Source organism: Marmota marmota, unplaced genomic scaffold (assembly GCF_001458135.2).
Source record: "Marmota marmota marmota unplaced genomic scaffold, marMar, whole genome shotgun sequence".
In the NCBI taxonomy this organism is placed as follows: Eukaryota; Metazoa; Chordata; class Mammalia; order Rodentia; family Sciuridae; genus Marmota; species Marmota marmota.
In genome coordinates this window covers 19,752,541-19,775,813 of record NW_026000242.1, presented here as the reverse complement: position 1 = coordinate 19,775,813, position 23,273 = coordinate 19,752,541, and the positions used below count along the sequence as shown (strand labels likewise).

General features: G+C 31.8%; 1 protein-coding gene across 3 annotated transcripts in view; it reads left to right on the top strand.

Moving 5' to 3' along the window:
• The window catches only part of Dync2h1 (dynein cytoplasmic 2 heavy chain 1), a 174,019-nt gene that overhangs the window by 96,213 nt on the left and 54,533 nt on the right, over positions 1-23,273 (top strand). For all 3 annotated transcript variants that reach the window (XM_048795761.1, XM_015489688.2, XM_048795760.1), the window contains exons 52-60: positions 180-322; positions 2,750-2,834; positions 4,103-4,257; positions 5,769-5,906; positions 12,292-12,405; positions 12,963-13,123; positions 15,515-15,638; positions 16,462-16,583; positions 19,902-19,988. In XM_048795761.1, the coding sequence (XP_048651718.1) occupies positions 180-322; positions 2,750-2,834; positions 4,103-4,257; positions 5,769-5,906; positions 12,292-12,405; positions 12,963-13,123; positions 15,515-15,638; positions 16,462-16,583; positions 19,902-19,988 (1,129 nt within the window). The remainder of the gene's footprint in view (positions 1-179; positions 323-2,749; positions 2,835-4,102; positions 4,258-5,768; positions 5,907-12,291; positions 12,406-12,962; positions 13,124-15,514; positions 15,639-16,461; positions 16,584-19,901; positions 19,989-23,273) is intronic.

Below are 23,273 nucleotides of genomic sequence, written 5' to 3'. Positions count from 1 at the left end.
AAAAAAAAAAAAAAAAAAAAAAAAAAAAAAAAGAAAAAAGAAAAAGAAAGAAAAACAGCTCCACAAATAGTATGTTAGAAAATTTGAATATCATGAAACTAGATCACATGTAGAATTCCTGATTCTATTATTATTCTTGTAATTGACAATAATTATAATTTTTTAATATTATCTTTCAGGAATTCAACAAAATTTGCATATTGTATTGATAATGGATTCTGCAAATTTAAACTTTATAATAAATTGTGAAAGTAATCCAGCTTTGCATAAGAAATGCCAGGTGTTGTGGATGGAGGGCTGGTCAGATAGCAGTATGAAGAAAGTAAGTTTAACATTTAAACATGAAAATGAAAATAACTCATGTTTTGAAGTTATTGATTTTACTACTTGTCTTTGGTTTTTGTTTTAACATTATCTTAATTATGGCACTGAACATTTTTCTTATGTTTGAAGATATCTCTGTTTTCTTTTTCTTTTTATATTATAGTTTAGCTGAGAATATAATTTTAGGCTGAGAATTGTATATTCAATTAAGAACCATAAGGATAATTATACTTTAATTTTTTATGCCTTTAATTTTTTAGCCTATTGTAGGCTAGCCTAGAATTTAAAAAAAAATCAAGAATTTTACCAATTAAAAATATAATCCTTTTTTTTTTTTTTTTTAAAAAAAAGAAACGTGTCATGCTATGCTATACATTTGGAGGGGGAAGAATTTAAAGTGTGAACTCATAGCACTTTCTTTGCTAGAAGACTCTTAATTTGCTTCATTTAAATAAATAATAATTTTTAGCATTGTTCTTTGACTATTTCCAATTGTTCATTTCTTTATTTATTATAGTAGATATACAGATTCTAATAGAAATTATATAGACTATAATAGAATACAGACAGAAATGCCAGTTGTGATTCAGCAAAGATTGTAATATGAGAAAATAGACAAAGTTTTATAGGTGAGATGGTATTTTTGCTATATTTCTATAAGTACATAAGGAGAGGAAAGGTATTTTAATCTGAGGATACCACATGAGTAGAGGCATTCATTCATTAAGAAGAAGTAATGTAGGGCTGGGATTGTGGCTCAGTGGTAGAGCACTCGCCTAGCACAAGTGGGACCTGGGTTTGATTTTCAGCACCATATACAAATAAAGTCATTGTGTTGTGTCCATCTACACCTAAAAAATAAATGTTTAAAAAAAACAATAAAAATTTATTTACAAAAAAAAAGAAGAAATGTTCTGTACACTGAAGATACAGCAGAGGGGAGGATACAAAGATCCCTGCCCTTATGGATTTTTTACCTTCTTGCCATAGAAAACTGTGGAAAGCTTTCTGTGATGAGAGTATTCCTGATGATTTTTAGGATCAGCAAGAAGTCTTTACCTAGAGAGTAGTGATGGAGGGGGAAGGTAATGGAAGATGATGACAGAGAAGTAAGAGGAGACCAGTTAGGTTAGGGTTTTGTAAGTCATAAGGATTTTTAGGATTTCCTGAAAATTTACAATTAGAAGTTTCTGAGAAAAAAATGTTTTGAGTCATGTTTTAATAGAATTACTCTGATTTCTGGGTTGAAAGTAGATTGTAGGAAGGAAAGGAAGCAATTACACACAATTATTATAGTAATCTAGATGAAAGAAAATGGTGGCTTGAGCTATGGGTCTAGTGGGGAGGTATAAGAAGTAGTTGGGATTTTGGATATGTTTTGTGGTAGAAACAATAGGATTTTCTCATAGATTCTAATAAGGTATAAGAAAAATTGAGGAGTCAGGAGTAAAATATTGTCATAGAGGCTTAACTGGTCAGAAATCAGTGAAGATGGTTGAAAAAAAAACATAACTCTAGCTTAAGAAAAATAGCACCTTTTAATCTCTGTGTTAAATAGAGGATCTTTTGATTATGTTTTATTCAGTTTAAAAAAATTTAAAAAATGACATTTTTTTTTTTTTTTTGCTTAATTACCTGGGTTACTTGTGTTTCTTTTGCTATCAATGTCCGCCATAGCTGTGAAAGAAATTCAAGCTATTTTTCCTGATATTTCAGAGCCTTTATATTTTTCGCCAGAAAACTATTTTCGTTTATATAGTATAGTCTAAAGTGATATTCTTACTAGGTTATCATATTTTCTTTAATAATAGGGTATTTGTTTATAAAACTTCATTTGCTTAATTGTGATGTTGGCAAAAAACTCAGCCATAGCTAGAAAAAATTTTTAGAATTGTCATTTATGAAATTATTAGTTATTAAACATGAAATTATTTTCATTCACTTTGAGTTATTTCTTATTTATGAATGCTAAGAATCTTCTGTACCCTGTTGTGCTATGACAGCATTTTATTTCTTTGATGCCAAATAAAGTATTTTTATTACTTTTATAATCATAAATGGTATTTTTAAATTCTATCCAAATTTTAATACCTTTTATTTTATACTGCCTAATAATTTTTAAGCGATATGTTGGAGCTTTTCCCTGTGTGCCATTAGTTTGCAACCATTTAATGGTTGATACGTGTTATAATGTCTAGAAAATAATGACTTCTCTTTGTCTATAAGAAAAAAAAATGCAGTTGATGCTGTCTTTTTGTGTTAAGGTTATTTAACCTTTGATTTTGGACCTACTTAAACTTTTTCATACTGATTTGAGTGCTGGGGATTGCACCCAGGGCCTCTCACATCTAGGCATGCACTCTATCATGAGCCACATCCTGAGCCCTGACTTTTGAGTTTTAAAAAATTGTTGTATGTGTTTTAGATACCTGAAATGTTATTCAGTGAAACAGATGGTGAAGAGAAATATAGTGACAAAAAAGGAAAAGAAGAAAAGAAAAAAAATTCAGGTAGTATTTTTATGAAACCAATTTTATCTGATTTTTATTTATGAAATGCTATTTTTTCTGTTCCATACCCATTCTTTTTTGACTGAGTAGTCTGAAGGTCCCAATTATATTTTTAGAGTTCCTGACTAGTAATCTAAACTTTTGATACTAGCTTATCATTTAGAAATGTCATAGAACTCAATTTAAACTCAGAAAATTTTTTTTTCTTTTGAGTATGGATACAATATTTTATTAACTATAATATTGAAAAGGTTTAGAGAAGTAATATAGGCATTTTTGTGGAACTATGAATAGCCTAAAGGATTGAAACATAGGATGTGTAAATAGTAGAGCACTAGATGAAGAGTAAAATATTGGCAGGATCAGGTAATGAAGAGCCTTCCATATTATGCCAATTTTGTATTATAATTTATGGGTGATATTGAGAGATTTTAATAGGGATATAACCAGAGTCTTGTTTTAGAAACAGGAATCTCTGGGTCCATCCCTTTCTTCAGTTATTAGAAAATAGATTGGTATAGGAGAAACCTGAAGGCAATGAGACAACTTTAGAAGTCCATTGCAATAATCTAAGAGAGACATAATAAAAATTCCGAACAAAGGCAGAGGTAAGAATGGAGGGAAAGAATGGATTTGGGGATATTAGGTGGTTATCTATATTGGACTTGATTGTTAATGATTGTGACATACAAGGAAGAATTAAAGAAGTCAGGGATGTCTGACAAGATTCTGGCTTGGAGAATTCATTGAAAGTTGATTTTTATTAACTCCAGTAGAGAATACAGAGGGAAATTAAGTCAGTGAAAGAGAAGTAATGTGTTTGATCCTGAATGTATTGAATCTAATGTAAACTTATTCTCAACTTTTTGGCTTTTGAAATCTTGTTTCCCTCTGTATCAAATGGGAGTGAATAGATATTTGGTTTGGTGTCTTGATTCTACTCAAGAAATTGTATTTAGCTCCTTTTTCAGTTACATGTGTTATATAGTTCCAATTCTTTTATGTTAAAAGACCATGCAGATTTCTTTTTCTTGCAGCACTAAAAATGTTGAGGGAAAATTTATAACAGCAGAAGATAAAGACCACTTAAAGTAGATAATTCTTAAGGAAGATGGGCACTGGGAATAGATATCTTGGAATGCCTGTGCAAAGATTATATTGCATAATTATAATTTTAAAGTGGAATTATCTAATACAAAATAAATATTATTTTTGTAATTTTTAATGAATCAAACATATAAGTAATTATATTTTCTATCTTTTTTTAGTTGATCCTGACTTTCTAAAGTCATTTTTACTAATCCATGAGTCCTGTAAAGCATATGGAGCTACACCAAGTCGATATATGACCTTTTTACGTGTATATTCTGCCATTAGTAGCAGCAAGAAAAAGGAATTATTAAAAAGACAAAGTCATTTGCAGGTACAAAATTGGTTATATCCAATGCTTTTATCTTTATCGTTATTTGATTTTGATTTTAAATTATTTTATCATTTTTAGGAAGTCAAGTATTACACAAGTTACAATACCATGTTCCCTGTGGCAAATATTTAGTATAAATAAATAATGTACTGTTTTAAAAGCTTTGAAAAAAGAATTCCATCTCCCTGCCTATATTGCCCAGTAGATTATAATATAATTGTTTGAATTTTTTATTATTATGTATTTTTATTATTTCTTACTTTACTGGATAGTATTTATGTACTTTGTCGGTTTTGATATTCTTGTCGTTAAATCTTTTTCTATGAAATATTTTTAGACATTGAGTAATTCCTTTTCAAAGGTTATTATATATAGCATAATCTTGGAAATTATGAAATTAAAATTATATTTTTGAAGAAAATTGAAAATTACATTTGAGATTGAAATTACATTTTATAAAGGAATGTTCTTATCCATGTCATTTCTCTTATTACATTCTGAACAGTTTCTTTCTATATTTCTTTAAGTTTTAAATTAAATGAATGCCAGCCTCTGCAACTGTCAGAGAGCATCTTCTCTCCCAAGTTTTAGCTTCTCTCTATTAGTATAATAAACTAGGATCCATATAAATTAAAATAATTATCTTTGTCCTTTTTTTTAATGATTCACTTTCATTTATGGTAGGCCACTAAAGTATACATGATTTTGGGAGGGTTAATATCTCGATTTAGTTCTTGACATTGTTTTTGGTAAATTATTTAAACTTGTTGAATTGCTGTTTAATTAGGTCATAGACAGTTGTATGTGTGCATATTAGTTAAATTAATATGAGAATAACCTAGCAGGATACCTGTCTTTTTTGTTAAGTCATCAGTAAATATTGGTTAAATTTTTTTTCCATGACTTTCTCTCCAAATCTTTTGATTTATTAGATGATAAAAACCTAACTCATATTATAGGAGAAAAGGATATTTTTCCTGTCCTTCCTTGGATTAATGGGCAATGGAGAGATACTATAATGGCTAGGTCTGGGTCAAATGACTACCCAAAGTACAGGTGAATTATAGTCTCCTAGAGCCATATGTGAGGCAAACAGAAACAAGTCAGTTCCACTACAAAAAAGAGTAACCTTTGAGTTCTTTTGCCCAGTGAGACTAAAAATTGGAAAAGGTTTTCTGAATTTTCCCTTGCTTTCTAGTTTTTTTCCCATCTAATACATTGAATGACCAGTGTTTAATCAGTTGTTTAAGCTGTCTAATATATGTTGATATGTTTAACTTTAACTGTTTTTCCTTAAAACTTGGTGGAGTTTTTTTTTTTTTACTACAAGTTAATAAGTATGATGTTTAATAAATCATTATAATTAGCAAAAAGAAAAAATCTAAAGCCATTTGTACTGTTTCTCATGTACCACTTACATGCTTGCTTGATTCTTTCTTTATAAGGATTTATTTGCTGTGTGTGTATAAACTTTTGTTTTTAATATTGCCATCAATATTTTATTAATGTAGGCGGGTGTATCTAAACTAAATGAGGCCAAAGCTCTTGTGGATGAACTGAACAGAAGAGCTGGTGAACAAAGCATATTACTTAAAACTAAGCAAGATGAAGCAGATGCTGCCCTTCAAGAGATCACAGTGTCAATGCAGGTAATGTTTGAGTGCAGAAGTGCAAAATACGGAGTTAGACTGATTGTATTGTATACTTGATCTTCTACAGAAGAGCATACTATTTTTCTTTATTGTTTAGAATCATACCCTTGTCTCCTCATTTATGTTTATTTATCTAAACTCTTTTTTATTTTAAATTGGTATGGAGTTGTCTGTAATTGATTTTTCTTTTTTTTAATGTTCTGACAGCTAAGTTGATCTCTTTTTATTTTCTTAAAATTCTCTCCTTTAGAATTTGAAAGTTTTCCATACTCTCAAAATTTATAAAATGTCTTTATTGTGTGATATTTTATATTTTAATCATATCTTTCTTTTAGCCATCATTTTCTTTTGTCAAATACTTTCAAAGGAGATTTTTCAGTTTTTTCCCCAGGTATTCTTGTTTTTCCATATTTTTTTATTATTTGGTTTCTTTTCAATCATTTTTTATTTGTTCTAATTAGTTATATATGACATTAGAATGCACTATGATACATCATACATAAATGAAATCTAATTTCTCATTCTTCTGGTTGTACATGATGTAGAATCCTATCGGTTATATAGTCATTTACGTACATAGGGTAATAATGTCTAATTCATTCTATTATTCTTCCTACTCCTATATCCCCTTCCCTCCCTTTACTCTTCTCTGTCTAATCCAAAGTACCTCTATTCTTCCCTAGCACCCCCCCCCCACCTATTGTGAGTTAGCATCTGCATATCAGAAAAAACATTTGGCCTTTGGTTTATTGGGATTGGCTTATTTTGCTTAGTATGATATTTTCCAACTCCATTAATTTACCAGCAAATGCCATAATTTCATTCTTCTTTAAGGCTGAGTAATATTCCATTATGTGTATACACTACAATTTTTTTATCCATTCGTCTGTTGAAGGATACCTAGGTTGGTTCCAAAGTTTAACTGTTGTGAGTTGAGCTGCTATAAATATTAATGTGGCTGTGTCACTGTAATATGCTGATTTTAAATTCTTTGGGTATATCTGAGGAGTGGAATAGCTGGGTCAAATGGTGATTCCATTCCAAGTTTTCTGAGGAATCTTCATTACTACTTTCCATAATGGTTGTACCAATTTGCCATCCCATCAGCAATGTATGAGTGCACATTTTTCCACACATCCTTGCCAATATTTATTGTTGTTTGTATTTTTGATAATTGCATTCTGACTGGAGTGAGTTGAAATCTTAGTGTAATTTTGATTTGCATTTCTCTAATTGCTTGAGATATTGAACATTTTTTCATGTATTTGTTGATGGATTGTATTTTTTCTTATGTAAAGTGTCTGTTCAGTTCCTTAGCCCATTTATTGATTGGGTTATTTGTGTTTTTGGTGTTGCGTTTTTTGAATTCTTTGTATATCCAGGAGATTAATACTCTACCTGAGGTGATGTGGTAAAGATTTTCTCCACTCTGTAGGCTCACTCTTTTTGTTCTAGATTTTTTACTTTGCTGAGAAAAAAGCTTTTTAGTTTGATTCTCTCCCATTTATTGATTCTATATTTTACTTCCTTTGCTTTAGGAGCCTTTTTAAGTAAGTCAGATCCTAGGCTGATATAGTGAAGATTTGGGCCTACTTTTTCTTCTATTAGGTGCAGGATCTCTGTTCTAGTGCCTAAGTCTTTGATCCTCTTTGAGTTGAGTATTCTTTTTTTTAAATTAATTTTTTAAAATTTATATGTAATAGCAAAATGCATTACAATTCTTATTACACATATAGAGCACATTTTTTCATATCTCTGGTTGTATACAAAGTATATTCACACCAATTCATGTCTTCATACATGTACTTTGGATAATAATGACCATCACATTTCACCATCATTTCTAACCCCATACCCTCTCCCTTCCGCTCCCACCCCTCTGCCCTATCTAGAGTTTATCTATTTCTCCCATGCTCTCTCTCCCTACCCCACTATGAATTAGCCTCCTTATATCAGAGAAAACATTTGGCATTTGGTTTTTTGGGATTGGCTAAATTCACTTAGCATTATCTTCTCTAATCCCGTATTTACCTGCAAATGCCATGATTTTATTCTCTTTTATTGCTGAGTAATATTCCATTGTGTATATACCACATTTTGTTTTTTCATCTATTCACCTATTGAAGGGTATTATGTTGGTTCCACAGTTTATCTACTGTGAATTGTGCTGCCATAAACATTGATGTGGCTGTGTCCCTGTAATATGCTGTTTTTAAGTCCTTTGGGTATAGACCGAGGAGAGGGACAGCTGGGTCAAATGGTGGTTCCATTCCCAATTTTTCCAAGAAATCTCCATACAGTTTTCCATATTGGCTGTACCAATTTGAAGTCCCACCAGCAGTGTATGAGTATAACTTTTCCCACATATCCTCACCAATACTTATTGTTATTTGTCTTCATAATAGCTGCCATTCTGACTGGAGTGAGATGGTATCTTAGAGTAGTTTTGATTTGCATTTCTCATGAAATTATCTGGAAAAATAAGAAACCAAGAATAACTAAAGCAATTTTTAGCAGGAAGACTAAGTCAGGTGGCATCACTATACCACACCTTAAAGTATACTACAGAGCAATAGTAACAAAAACAGCATGATATTGGCACCAAAACAGATGGGTAGACAAATGGTACAGAATAGAGGACACAGAGACTAACCCACAAAACTACAATTATATTAGACAAAGATGCCAGAAACATGCATTGGAGAAAAGACAGCCTCTTCAACAAACGATACTGGGAAAACTGAAAATCCATATGCAGTAAAATGAGATTAAACCCCTATCTCTCACCATGCACAAAACTCAGCCAAAATGGATCAAGGACTTAGGAATACAACCAGAGACCCTGTGTCTATTAGAAGAAAAAGTAGGCCCTAATCTCCATCATGTGGGATTAGGTCCCAACTTCCTTAATAAAACTCCTTTGGCGCAAGAATTAAAATCAAGAATCAATAAATGGGATGAAGTCAAACTAAAAGTTTTTTCTCAGCAAAAGAAATAATCTGTGAGGTGAACAGAGAGCCTACATCTTGGGAGCAAATCTTTACCCCTCACACATCAGATAGATCACTAATCACTATGGTATATAAAGAACTCAAAAAACTAGACACCAAAACAAAAACAAAAACAAAAAACCCCCAAAAAACAAAAAAACCCCAAATAACCCAATCAATAAATGGGCCAAAGACCTGAACAGACACTTCTCAGAAGATGATATAATCAATCAACAAGTATATGAGTTAAGTGTTCTTTTATGTGTACATATTCTCTCAGGATGGTTTTTCCCTTATATTGCTTTGTACTACCAACCACATATGACTATTACCAAATTCATCTTTTCATTCTTTTGGGCAAATATTTCTTAGACCAAATATTTCAGTAATATATTCAAGTATCTGTTAAACATGTCTTTTTGGAAGGCCTATGAACATTGCAAGTTGAAACAGGTTGGAAAAGTTAATTCGCAATTTTCCTTTTTTAAATTTATTTCTTTAGATTATGGCAATATAATATAGCTAATTATTTAAGACAAAACTTATACATCATATTAGACTTTTGTCATTAGTTATATGTAATGTATATCATTAATTTCTGTCTGTTTTATTTCCTTGACTTTTTCCCAAATATGCTTACTCATGTCCATTAGCCACTAGTCTAATGCCTCATATTAAAATGTAATATTTTTCACATTAATGTATGTATCTTAATGAAAAAGGATATGGCACAAAATCTTAAAAATAGCAAAGTTGGAGGACTTAAGATTTCAAAACTCAGTATAGATTTAAAGTATTATTTAAGAAAGTGTAATATTGGTTTAATGTTAGGCATAGAGGTTGATGGAATGGTATGGAAACCAGAAGTAGAGTTATTTGTACAGATTTAATTAATTTTATTCAGAAATGACAAATAAAAAGGGAATGGATAGTCTTTCTTGAAATTAGTGTGATATTTGGATATTCATATATAGAGAAAAAACTTCATATATAGAGAAAAAACTTCATATTTTTATCTTGTAACTTATACAAAAATCACTTGAAATGGATCATAGACCTCAGTCTATAGCACTAAATTATAAAAACTTAGAAGAAAACTTAGGCAAAACTCTTTATGCTTGGGTGAGGCAAGGACTTATTTGTGATGCTAAAATAGAAAAAGAGAAATTGATTTTAGATTTCCTCAAAATTAAAAAAATTCTCTTTTTAAGTAAATTCTGAAATAAAAAGGCAAACCACAGACTTGGAGAAAATATTTCCAAAACACACATATGATAAAGGATTTGTATCCAGAATACATGAAAAGTGTTACAACTTTATAATCCTAAAACAAAAATTTCATTTTAACAAAGAGCAAAAGATTTGAATGGACACTTCCACAAAAGAGGACACAAGATGGAGTAATAACATGAAAACATGCTCAACATCATTAGTCATGAATGAAATGTAAAATAAAATACCTAGTGAGATGCCACTACACATCCACTAGAACGGATAATATTGAAAGATTGATAAAATGAAGTGATGATAAGGATGTGGAGTGTCTAGAACTCTGATAATTGCAGGAGGAAGTTCAAAACTGTGCAGCCTCTTAAAAAATTTGGCAGTTTTGTGTAATGTTTAATATAAACTTCCCATATAACCCAATAATCCCACTTTTAAGTTGGTAACCGAGAGAAATAGAAATAACATGAGGATGACTCAGAAGCATTATTCTAAGTGAATAAAGCTAGATGCAGATATTGCATACTGTGTGAGTTCTTTTGCATGGAATTATAGAAACAGGAAAATTTGTATGATAGAAAACATGTTAGTGGTTGCTATGTGGTAAATAAGTTTATAAGACATATAAATGTAATTTGGATACTATAAACCTTTACCATAATTTTTTATCAAGGCATTTCAGAACCAAATTAACATTTATTAAATGCAGACAGCCATTTTTATTGTTAAAAATCTATTATTTCTTATCTTAGAAGAGTTCTTTGAAATATACAAAAATAAAAACTACAAAAAATACAACACTGTTGACAATGGTATGTTTATAAGAGAAAATTAATCACCACTTACGTTCCTTATATTATCTAGTTTATATTAATAATATATATTTGGTGTTATGCCACTCTTTGAATTGTCCTAAGAAGGAATTTTTCTAAATCTGTAGCTGATTATATCTGATTGTTTTACCTTGTAGAGACCCAGAAAAATAACTGCATCTCATGAATTAATAAATTTGCTTAATTAATTATAATTAATTATGATAACAGTTAGCTTTTTTTTGATAAAGTACTGTTCAGAGATATAGGATAAACACCAAACTGCAACTTTTAAAGGTTGCAATTCTAAGTTTGTTTTAAAAGAAGAGTACAGATTAAATGCTATAAAAACTCACAATAGGGATAACTTTCAGATGTGAAGGGTGGCCTTTTAGAAATATTCTGATGCCCAAGAGAATAACTTCCCTTTTTGAGGAATGTACAAAGGTAGAAATGTTTATGGATTTTAGAAAAGTTCCAAAATGGGCTGATGTGTAACATACACGATGGTTAGAATGGGGCAGAGGAATACTGATAGACTCAGGATTCTTAATTTGGTGGTAGATTAATAAATTTCTGTGTCCTGGTTACACTCAGATCAAGTACATCAATATATTTTTCAGTAAGACATCATGTATTAGTAGGTTTTAAGCCAGTGTTGTAAGGATTCTTGGAAGAGTTTTTGAAAAATTTTTTCTTTGGTTTTCAATTAATATAAATAAGACCAAACATACATTTATAAAATTTAAACATTTTCATTATTGTGGGATCTAACAGCATTGATTTTTTTTAAAATTTAGGAACAAAGAGGTGATATGATATTAATGCATAATTTATTGTTCTTTAAGTTTTCTACGTCTTCCCCCAGATATTTGCCATTATTATTAATATCTTGATTTCAATTAATTTATATCTAAGATAAAAGTACAGAAATAGTCTTTTGTTATACAAGTTACTTGGAAAGAATTATTCATCTCATATTAGAATTAAAGAAGACTTTTATTTAGTTTCCTCATTTATAAAATGAGCATAATACTGACCTTCCTTGATTATTTCAATGCTTATATGTATCTTACTATAATCATTTTTAACATTATGCATTTCTGACTTGTTTGAATTTTGTATTACAAGGAGTTATTGCTTTGTTAACTCAAAAAATTAAAACAAAGTGTAAAAATCTTTCTGATAGTAAATACAGAATGTTCTGGAAATTCTCATAACATAGATTTCAAATGAATATTAGAAGAAATTTTAATAGAAAATATATATTTTTAATTAAGTGATATATTGGTATCCTGTTTTTAAATATTTTTTTGGATTAAAATTGATTAGAATGTCACATAAATATTCCTATAGGATGCTAGTGAGCAAAAGACAGAACTTGAAAGGTTGAAGCACAGAATAGCAGAAGAAGTTGTTAAAATTGAAGAAAGAAAAAATAAAATTGATGATGAATTAAAAGAAGTACAGGTAAGTGAAAAACATTTGAAGATCCATTTACATATTTTTTTAAAAACAAATTTCTTAGTTGTAGATGAATACAATTCCTTTATGTTATTTTTTTTTTATTTTTATGTGGTGCTAAGAGTCAATCCCAGCGCCTCATGCATGCTAGGCAAGCGCCCTACCACTGAGCCACAACCCCAGCCCCTCCATTTACATATTTGACTACTATTTGTAAAGTAGGAATTTAAACATTTTTTATGGCTCAAGTTATTTACTAATAGTATTATCAAATGTAGCCTTCAACCAGAGTGTAAAAGAAAAAGAAAATAAGAAAGCCTGCCAGGGAAAGCAAGTGAATTAACTGGTGGTAATTAAAAATAATATTTGTTTTCTGTAAATCTTGTTGTTTGATTGTATAGGGAAAAAGGTGTTGTAGATAAATAAAACAAATCTTTGAGCCTGTTTTCTCCAGACTTGACTAAATTACCCAACTAGTTCTAAAATTATTTGTAAAGTTATTGTTTTCTTAAAATACTTATTTTGAAAGTAAGGTGACCTTTTTTTTTTTCTTTTTCTTTTAGCCTTTAGTGAATGAAGCTAAACTAGCAGTTGGAAACATTAAGCCAGAATCTCTTTCAGAAATTCGTTCACTACGCATGCCACCTGATGTAATTCGAGACATTCTTGAAGGAGTTTTAAGGCTAATGGGTATCTTTGATACATCTTGGGTGAGCATGAAAAGGTAAGTTCTTGAATTTGTGAAAAATGCTATTTAAGCAATGAACTGCACCATCTTTCATAGTTTTTAATATATATATTTTTTAATTTGTCACACTTACCTGTATGTGAATACATGGTTATATCCTTGCCCTGAAATTTTGAGGTATTCTCTGCAATGCTTCCCATAAATGATTGTTAAAAATTAATATCCAAGGAGGAGGAAAGAAATGCCTTAGAATCTTTCAGAATATCTCATTAAATTTAATAATTTACTTGATCCCTACATAGTACAGAGCACTGTGATTTTTGTATGATTTAAAGAAAATAGAATCACTATTTTCACAGTCTTGGAGTTTTGGGGCTGAGATGGGGGCAGAAGGGCAGGAGATTGAGAGAGTGAGGGAAAGAGAGAGGAGTGAGCAAACTATAAATAATATGAGAGATATAAACTAGAAAAGGGTGAGTGGTAACTAAACATTGAGTTGTGCACATTCAGTTTTCTTATTATCATACTGGTATTTGATGCCAGTATTATAAGCCTCATTGTTTGATCAGAGAGGGAAAAATGGGTTGTAAATAAGCTTGTTTTCTTTAGAATTGACTAAATTACCCAGCTAGTCCTAATGTGTAAAGAGTCTCTTAAAAAGGGCTAGCTATGGCTTGTGCTGATATTAAGTCTTTTGTTCAATTTAGGTTGATAGTGAAGAGTTCTTTTTATATTTGGTGATAGGAGAAAAGAGTAAGGATGGGAGAATACTTTTAAAATACCTTAGAAAGGAGTCTGAATATTTCTTTGTATATCCTAGAGCATCTGCTCACCTAGTAGTTCACAAGTAAGGATGTGGGTGGAATAAGACTGTGATTCTGGGTCAAATGGTGGTTCCATTTCCAGTTTTCCAAGAAATCTCCATACTGCTTTCCGTATTGGTTGCACCAATTTGCAGTCCCACAGCAATGTATGAGTGTACCTTTTCCCCCACATCCTCGCCATCACTTATTGTTGTTTGTCTTCATAGTAGCTGCCATTCTGACTGGAAGGAGAAGATATCTTAGAGTAGTTTTGATTTGCATTTCTCTAAATTGCTAGAGATGATGAACATTTTTTCATGTATTTGTTGATTGATTGTATATTCTCTTCTGAGAAGTGTCTGTTCAGGTCCTTGGCCCATTTATTGGGTTATTTGTTTTTTTTTTTGGTGCTTAACTTTTTGAGTTCTTTATGTACCTAGAGATTAGTGCTATATCTGATGTGTGAGGGGTAAAGATTTGCTCCCAAGATGTAGGCTATCTATTCACTTCACAGATTGTTTCTTTTGCTGAGAAGAAACTTTTTAGTTTGAGTCCCTCTCATTTATTGATTCTTGATTTTAATTCTTATGCCACAGGAGTTTTAAATTAAAAAAAAAAAAAAAAGAAAGTTGGGGCCTAATCCCACATGATGGATATTAGGGCCTACTTTTTCTTCTATTAGATGCAGGGTCTGTTGTATTCCTAAGTCCTTGATCCACTTTGAGTTTTGTGCATGGTGAGAGATAGGGGTTTAATTTCATTTTGTTGCATATGGATTTCCAGTTTTCCCAGCACCATTTGTTGAAGAGGCTGTCTTTTCTCCAATGCATCATTTTGGCACCTTTGTCTAATATAAGATAATTGTAGTTTTGTGGGTTAGTCTCTGTGTCCTCTACTCTGTACCATTGGTCTACCCATCTGTTTTGGTGCCAATATCATGCTGTTTTTGTTACTATTGCTCTGTAGTATAATTTAAGGTCTGGTATAGTGATGCCACCTGATTTACTCTTCCTGCTAAGGATTGCTTTAGCTATTCTGGGTCTCTTATTTTTCCAGATGCATTTCATGATTGTTTTTTCTTTTATAAGGTGACTGACTCATAGTAAGGTAGGGAGGGGAAGCATGGGAGGAATAGAGGAACTCTAAATAGGGCAGAGGGGTGGGAGGGGAAGAGAGGGGGCAGGGAGTTAGCAATGATGGTGGAATGTGATGGACATCATTATCCAAAGTACATGTATGAAGTCATGAATTGGTGTGAACATACTTTATATACAGAGATATGAAAAATTGTGCTCTATATGTGTAATAAGAATTGTAATTCATTCCACTATCATGTATCATGTATTTAAAAAATAAAATTAATTAAAAAAATAAGATTGTGATTCTGACATTTCTCTTGTTGCTTTAGTTTATTCACAGGACATTAAACAGTTTTTCATTTTTCTAGAGTTTGTTTTTGCTGTCTATAAAAAATAACAGCCATTAGAATCTTAAATTTTTTAATATTCTGTTTTTGTTAATCAATGGATTAAAAGTATTACATATATCATTTTGTCATATTGATGTTTTTCTGAAATTTCAATTTTCACTTAGCCTCATTTGAATTACTATGTTTTCATTTTAGTTTTCTTGCCAAAAGAGGTGTAAGAGAAGACATAGCAACCTTTGATGCACGAAATATTCCAAAGGAAATAAGAGAGAGTGTTGAAGAACTTCTTTTTAAAAACAAAGGCTCTTTTGATCCAAAGGTAATTTTTAACAGTTATAACATAAATTCTGTTTTCTATTGCATGTGATATTAGACTTTTAAAGATGTCAATACCAGTTGTTAGATCACCTGAAAACTAAAACTAAAAAACATACAAACAAAAAAATCACCAACCTATAGGTGTTATAGTTGGGAAGCATTCACTACAAGAATTGGTAAGCTAGAATCCAGGTTGTAGGAGAAAAGATAAGTGGTGTTTGACTCTGCTCTCAATGTTAAATTCCCATGAGAACATTTAATAATTTTTTACTTGCAACTTTTCTATTATGCTTTTTCCTCCTGTGTACTTAACAGATAATAACAGATAACTGTGTTAGGATAGTTGTATCAAATTTCAGTGCACAGTTTAAATTCCACGATTTTGGTGTTTTTAAGATTCTTATTCAAATTGTTATATACATATTCTTTGACATCAATGATAATGATTTCAAAATTGTTCTTATCTAATAAAAGTATATCATCTGTATAGAAGGAAAATAATGCTTGAATATTGTGGTTGTCATATTTATTATAATTGGGACCAATGGAGTAATTATGTTGCTAAATCATCTTTATGCTAAAGATTCTGTGTGGTTCAAGATTTATTTTTAACCTAAAAGTTTAGTTCATGTATATTCCTCTTAATCAGAATAGCAGTTCACTATATTTTTATTTTAGCTGTAAGTCAAACATTTCATTATTTAATAGGTTAATTTTTAAATAAATGTGTTATTTATTTACTAGATAAAAATGTGTTAAAGTGAACTTTGCATTTGTTTGGAATTGTGTCAGGATATTTGGTAACTTCTAGTAAACTTTTTTAGAATGCTAAACGTGCCAGTACTGCAGCTGCGCCTTTGGCTGCCTGGGTTAAAGCCAATGTACAGTATTCTCATGTCTTGGAACGAATTCAGCCTTTGGAAACTGAACAGGCAGGATTAGTATCGTAAGTGAAATATAATATAATACATATTCTACCATTTGTTGTTACCAATTTTATGAATTTGTTATATCATTTGTATTCATTTTTTTCTCCATTTTAAAAAGGCACCTAGTATTAAAATGAGTTAATTAAATATAAATTGTAAATTAAATGAATCAAAAAATAAAGCAATTAGAAAGATACAGATAGCAGAACAAACTCAGTTTATCTCTGTCATTATTTTGTTAGAAGAATGTTATTCCTTTAGGAAGAGTCAAGTTTTATAAAGTAATAATATTAAATGTAAAAAAGAAGTTTTGGAATTGAGGGCTTTTATGTTGGTTTTCATCATCTAAGTTCTAGGAAATATTTAGAATATGTTTTTTGAAAAAATTTCTGAGCATGTAGGAGGAAGATTTAGTGATTTATTATTTGATCTTAAAGGTCCAATTGGCTAGTAAGTCAGTATTATTTTTTACTCCTTTGTTCTAAATGCAGACTGAGAGGTTTGTTATGTTCTTGATTGTTCAATGTCTCACATGACCTATTAACTTTTTTTTTTTTTTACCTTTGTTTTTATTTATTTATTTTTTATTGGTTGTTCAAAACATTACAAAGCTCTTGACATATCATATTTCATACATTTGATTCAGGTGGGTTTTGAACTCCCAATTTTACCCCAAATACAGATTGCAGAATCACGTCGGTTACACATCTACATTTTTACATAATGCCCTATTAGTAACTGTTGTATTCTGCTACCTTTCCTATCCTCTACTATCTCCGCTCCCCTCCCCTCCCATCTTCTCTCTCTATCCCATCTACTGTAATTCATTTCTCTCCTTGTTTATTTTCCCATTCCCCTCTTATATGTAATTTTGTATAACAATGAGGGTCTCCCTCCACTACCATGCAATNGTTATTAACTTTTGTGCTATGGGTGAAAGGAGTTCTTACACGCTGTGCGAAATTTCGATTAAAGCCGCTGCTCTGAGCACCATGCTCAGCACTTCAGCAACCCCCGTGCGCAGCGGCCATCTTCACCACCACTCCATGACCTATTAACTTTGTACTCTGAACAAAAATTTTAGCTCTTAATTTTAACTTGTTGATTTTATCAATATAATTATATGAATTTTTATGTTGAATCAAAAGCGTTTTTATTATTTTGACTATAGAAATATTTTTGTACCTGAGACATGTTTTGAGTTCATTTCCTTTCTTGTGCATATACTGGTTATTCTTTCCTTCCTTCCTTCCTTCCTTCCTTCCTTCCTTCCTTCCTTCCTTCCTTCCTTCCTTCTTTATTTAAACTTTTAAAAAATTTCTTACATATATGACAATAGTCAAATGCGTTACAAGCATAATTATCCATTCTCATTTTTTTAAATTGATTATCTCTTTTTCCTGTTTATGTATCACAAATTTATCTACTCTCTTTGTCAGAACCCTAAAACACTTTGATAGTCTAGAGTTCTATTTTCTTTTTCTTAGCATTATTCCTCCTAGAGCCTTTTATCCTGTTCCAATCTAGATTAGTTTCTCCCTAGGGCTGCTGCTTACAGATGTTATCTGGAAACTGCTATTTATCATTACCTTTATCTTTTTTCTGTATTGAATCCTTTTATTATGAATTTATCTTAGGTTTGTCCCTCATTTTTCTAGTATATGCTCTACAGTATCTTCCTAAGAAAAAGCATACAGGATGTAAACTATTTTGAGATCATTTTAGAATACTAGGCTCCATTCAGACTTTCTGAATCAGATCTCATGTGTGGTTGAGGAGTGAGACCTTGCGATCTGTTTTTAATACTTCCTCTAGGTGATTTGTTTGCACAGTAAATATTGGGAACCCCTGCTCTGCTCTCTTCTAGAGTCCAACCTTTTTCTTGAAAAGTCTTTTTTTTTTTTTTACCATGATCAAACTAACTTTATTTTATTTTATTTTTTTTATTGGTTGTTCAAAACATTATAAAGCTCTTGACATATCATATTTCATACATTAGATTCAAGTTGGTTATGAACTCCCAATTTTACCCCAAATACAGATTGCAGAATCACATCGGTTACACTTCCACATTTTTACATAATGCCCTATTAGTAACTGTTGTATTCTGCTACCTTTCCTATCCTCTACCATCCCCCCTCCCTCCCCTTCCAAAGTCTTAATACCATTTTGATCCCCAGAGTTTTGCATGTTACCCTATATTTTTTTCTCTTCGAAAGTTTTTGGGATCTTAGTTTTTAACATTGTGAATTTTACAATTCTTGGTGGTGGATAGTTACTCTCCACTTTAAATTTAGAAATTCATTTATTGGTTCTTGGAAAGTTTATTGCATTATTCCATTGGTATTATTTTTGTACTTCTGTGTCGTTTGGAGTGCTTTTGGCTTTAAATTAGTGAAATTACCACTTTAGGTAGCTTAAAGATAGCTTTAAGAAATTAAGAAAAATATGGCATTGCAAACAAGTCCCCAGATTAGGTTGGTTTCAAGGTAGCTTATTATGTATCCAGTTTACTGCTGAAGTTCTATTTGTAAGATGATTTATAGTTGGAAAAAAGAGATTCTTTTTCCATGAATTTTTTTTTCCCCCAAGGTACCTCCCCTGCCCTGGGTAGTTTTTAGAAGGAGGTTGTTATTCCTTTTTTGTCTCCAAAGAATCTACATAGGGTGTGTGTAGGGGTAGAATGAGTTATTTGGGGGTATAACTGGTACTGGTGTTGCTGTATTCTGGGATGGTTTTAGAGAAAAAGTCTATTTTTAATGGGTTAGAAAATTTGAGGCCAAATTCTTTGTACTATCAACCAAACTGCTGTATTTATTTTTAGTGTTAGATTCAGAGATACCTGTTGTCTATACTTTTTGAGAATTTTGGAATTCCACTTTTTTTTTTTGGAAATTTTTATGCTGCATTTAGTTTTTGTGTTCTGGTGTGTCAATTGCTACTTTTCAGAATTTTTTGGAAGTTTCTCCATTGTCTTATTTCTCCCTTTTATTCTTTTTATCTTTGTCATTTATAAATTTTTTATCATTTTGCTTTTATTTTAATAGAGCTTCAGAAAGAAGAGAGTATAAATGAATATGTGTAGTCTACCCTTTTGATCAGAAGTCTATTTGCACAAGTGTTTTATTGATATAGATTCCTAAAAGTATGGTTGGATCAAAGGATCAAATTTTAACATTGTTTCTCAAATTTAATTTGAAGCAAAAATGTTATATTATGTAATTATTGATAGTTTTTATTGTGTTTTAACTGCAAGATTACATTTCAAAGTATTGTTGCTGCTTTAAAACTGATATCTAAAATAGAGTGACTTTTATAATACTGTTATATTTTAGGAATTTGAAGAAAACTGAAGACAGAAAAAAGAAATTAGAAGAGCTTCTTAACTCTGTTGGTCAAAAGGTCTCAGAACTTAAAGAGAAGTAAGTTAAATTTTGAAATGTATTTTGTGTATTTGAAATATAAAGCTCAAGTTACTTTTTAAATTTTGATAATTTTAATTGCAACCACTATTTTTACTTCTTTTTGTAATGTATCACTCTAATGATGGTAAGGGTGTAGAATAATACAGAAGGTACTTTTTTCCTACATTTTTTAAATTGGTATATTACAGTTGTATGTAATGATGGAATTTGTTGTTACATATTTATACATGCACAGAATATAACAAGACAGTTTGGCCAATGTCACTCCCCAACACTTCTCCTCTCCTTCTCTACCTCCTTCCCCTTGGTTTCTTTCTTCTACTGATCTCCCTTTAATTTTCATGAGATTCACCTGTACCTTTCTTTTCCCTTTTTCCTCTTTAGCTTCCACATATGAGAGAAAACATATGACCCTTGACTTATTTTGCTTAACATGATAGTCTCAAGTTTCATTCATTTTCCTGCAAATGATGCAATTTCATTTTTTTTTTGTGTGTGGGGGCTACAGGGGATTGAACTTAGGGGCATTCAACCACTTAGCCAAATCCCCAGCCCTATTTTGTATTTTATTTAGATACAGAGTCTCACTGAATTGCTTAGCGCCTCACTTTTTCTGAACTTGCAATTCTCCTTTGTCAGCCTCCTGAGCCACTGGAATTACAGGCATGCTCCACTATACCCAGCAATTTCATTTATCTTTATAGCTAAATAAGTCACCATTGTGTATATATACCACATTTTCTTTATACATTCATCTGTTAATGGACACTTAGGCTGTTTTTATTGTTTGGCTATTGTGAATTGTGCTTCTATAAACATGTGTCATTGTAGTAAGATAACTTTAATTCTTTAGGATAAACACCAAGAAGTGGAGTAGATGGGTCGTGTGGTGGTTCCATTCCTAGTCTTTTGAGGAGCCTCCATACTTGATTTCCATTAGTGGTTGTGATAATTGACAATCCCACAGTGTAAAAGTGTTCATTTCTCTGCACATCCTTCTTAGCATTTATTATTATTTGTATTCCTGATGACTGCCATTCTGACCCGTGTGAGATGAAATTTCAGTGCAGTTTTGATTTGCATTTCCCTAGTTGCTAATGATGTTGAATAGTTGTTCGTATATTTGTTGACCATTTTTCTTCTTTTGTGAAATGTCTGTTTAATTCATTTGCCCATTTATTAATTGGGTTATTTGATTTTTTTTTTGTTTTAAATTTTTTGAGTTCTTTACGTATTCTCAGTATTAATCCTACGTCAGAAGAGTTGCTAACAAAAGATTTTCTCCCATTCTGTGTGTTCTTTCTTTACATTTCTAATTGTTTCCTTTGCTGTGCAGAAGCTTTTTAAGTTGATGCTGTTCCATTTATTAACTCTTGGCATTGTTTCTGAGCTTTAGGGGTACTTTTGGGAAAGTAATTGCATGTGCCTATATGCTGGAGTGTTGAGCCTGTGTTTTCTTCTAGGAGTTGCATAGTTTCAGGTCTAATTTCTACATCTTTGATTCATTTTGAGTTGATTTTTGTGCAGGGTGAGAGATAAGAGTCTAGTCTCATTCTACATGTGGATAACCAGTTATTTTAGCATCATTTGTTGTAAAGGATGTCTTTACTCCTATATGTTTTTGGCACTTTTGTGAAGGATCAGATAACTGTAGATGTCGGGGTTTGCCTCTGTGTCTTCTATTTTGTAAAGAAGGTACTTCTTTTTAAAGAAATTCTTTGGTGAGAATAAATATCTTCTGTCTCTGTTTAAGTAGCTACTGCTACATATATTTCCAATTACTAGTGAAAAGTTGAGCAAGAAAAATTTAATGTCATGAATTAAGGCTGGGAGNTGTTCTGCTCATGGTTTCTTAAGAGTCTCGCTGAGCTGTCTATGCTCTTTTCAAGTTGAAATACTTTGTCTTCATTGTCTGATGTTCTATCTTCTAAGTGTTCTACTCTGCTGGTAGTATTCTCATTTGAGTTTTTAAGTTTGTTTTTTGCTTCCTGCATTTCTAGGATTTCTGTTTGTTTGTTTTTTATAACCTGTATCTCTCTGTATAGTTGGTCTTTTGCTTCTTGGATTTGTTTATGTAATTCATTGTCGAAGTGATCTTTCATTGTCTGATTTTGCTGTCTAATGTCTTCCTTGATACTCCAGATCATCTGAAGCATGTAAATCCTGAATTCTTTATCTGACATTTCATCTGCTGCAGCTATTACCTCTTCTAAGGTTGAGTTGACCTGCATTGCTTGTGGTCTTTTCTTTCCTTGTCTTTTCATATTGCTCGTGTTTCTTTCTGCTTGGTGAAACTGTTGTGTTATTGATTTTTTCCCCCTATATATTTATATTGCTCTTGTATAGTTGCAAAGTCTCCCTTGCAGGGCCGGGCGGCGGCTGTGTTCCTCCTCCAATTGGGGCGATCTGTCTATCATGCCAGCGGGCCGCTGGGCCTGTTCTCCAGGTTGCAGGTCTGTCTACCTTGCAGGCGCAGGCGGCAGCTCTGCCCCTCCTCCAATTGGGGTGACGTGTCTACCACACCGGCGGGCTACTGGGCCTGTCCTGCCAGTCGGTCGCAGGTCTGCCTACCTTGCAGGCGCGGACGGCAGGTCTTCTCTGCCCCTCCTCCAATTGGGGTGACGTGTCTACCACGCCGGCAGGCCGCTGGGCCTGTTCTTCCGGTCGGTCGCAGGTCTGCCTTGTAGCAATGTTTCAAATCCATTTATTAGTCACTTGCTGGTTCAGCTCTTATACTAAACACTTTATATTTATCTCTTTATTCTTTAAAATAATGCTGAGAATTTTAAGTGAAGCAGAATGGCATTTTCCATTATATAATCATTAATTAAGAATGGATTCCAATGTTAATTACCATAATGTTACTTATCACCATGCTGTTGTTACTCTAGGCTGTGACACCTATTTTATTATATACTAACAAAGAATAAGATGTATAATAACATGCAGTGAATAAAGATATGGTTTTCTGTTGCCAACTTCTGAAAAGCAGCACCATCCAATGGAACTTTATGAGATGATGGAAGTATTCTGTAATATACTCTGTCCAGTATGGTAGCAAATAGCCATATGTGACTACAGAGTATTTGCGATGTGTTTTAGTGGTAACTTATTGAACAGCTCAGTTCTAGAGTCTTATGTCTAGGTGAAGAACATAGAGGATAGGAAGGCAGTGGAATGTACCATAAAATTCATGGAACTTAATATCCGGCACATTTGTATATAAATTTTAGATCCTCTACTGATGATTGGTGAATCTTTGTGCAGTAATCTCTTATGGTC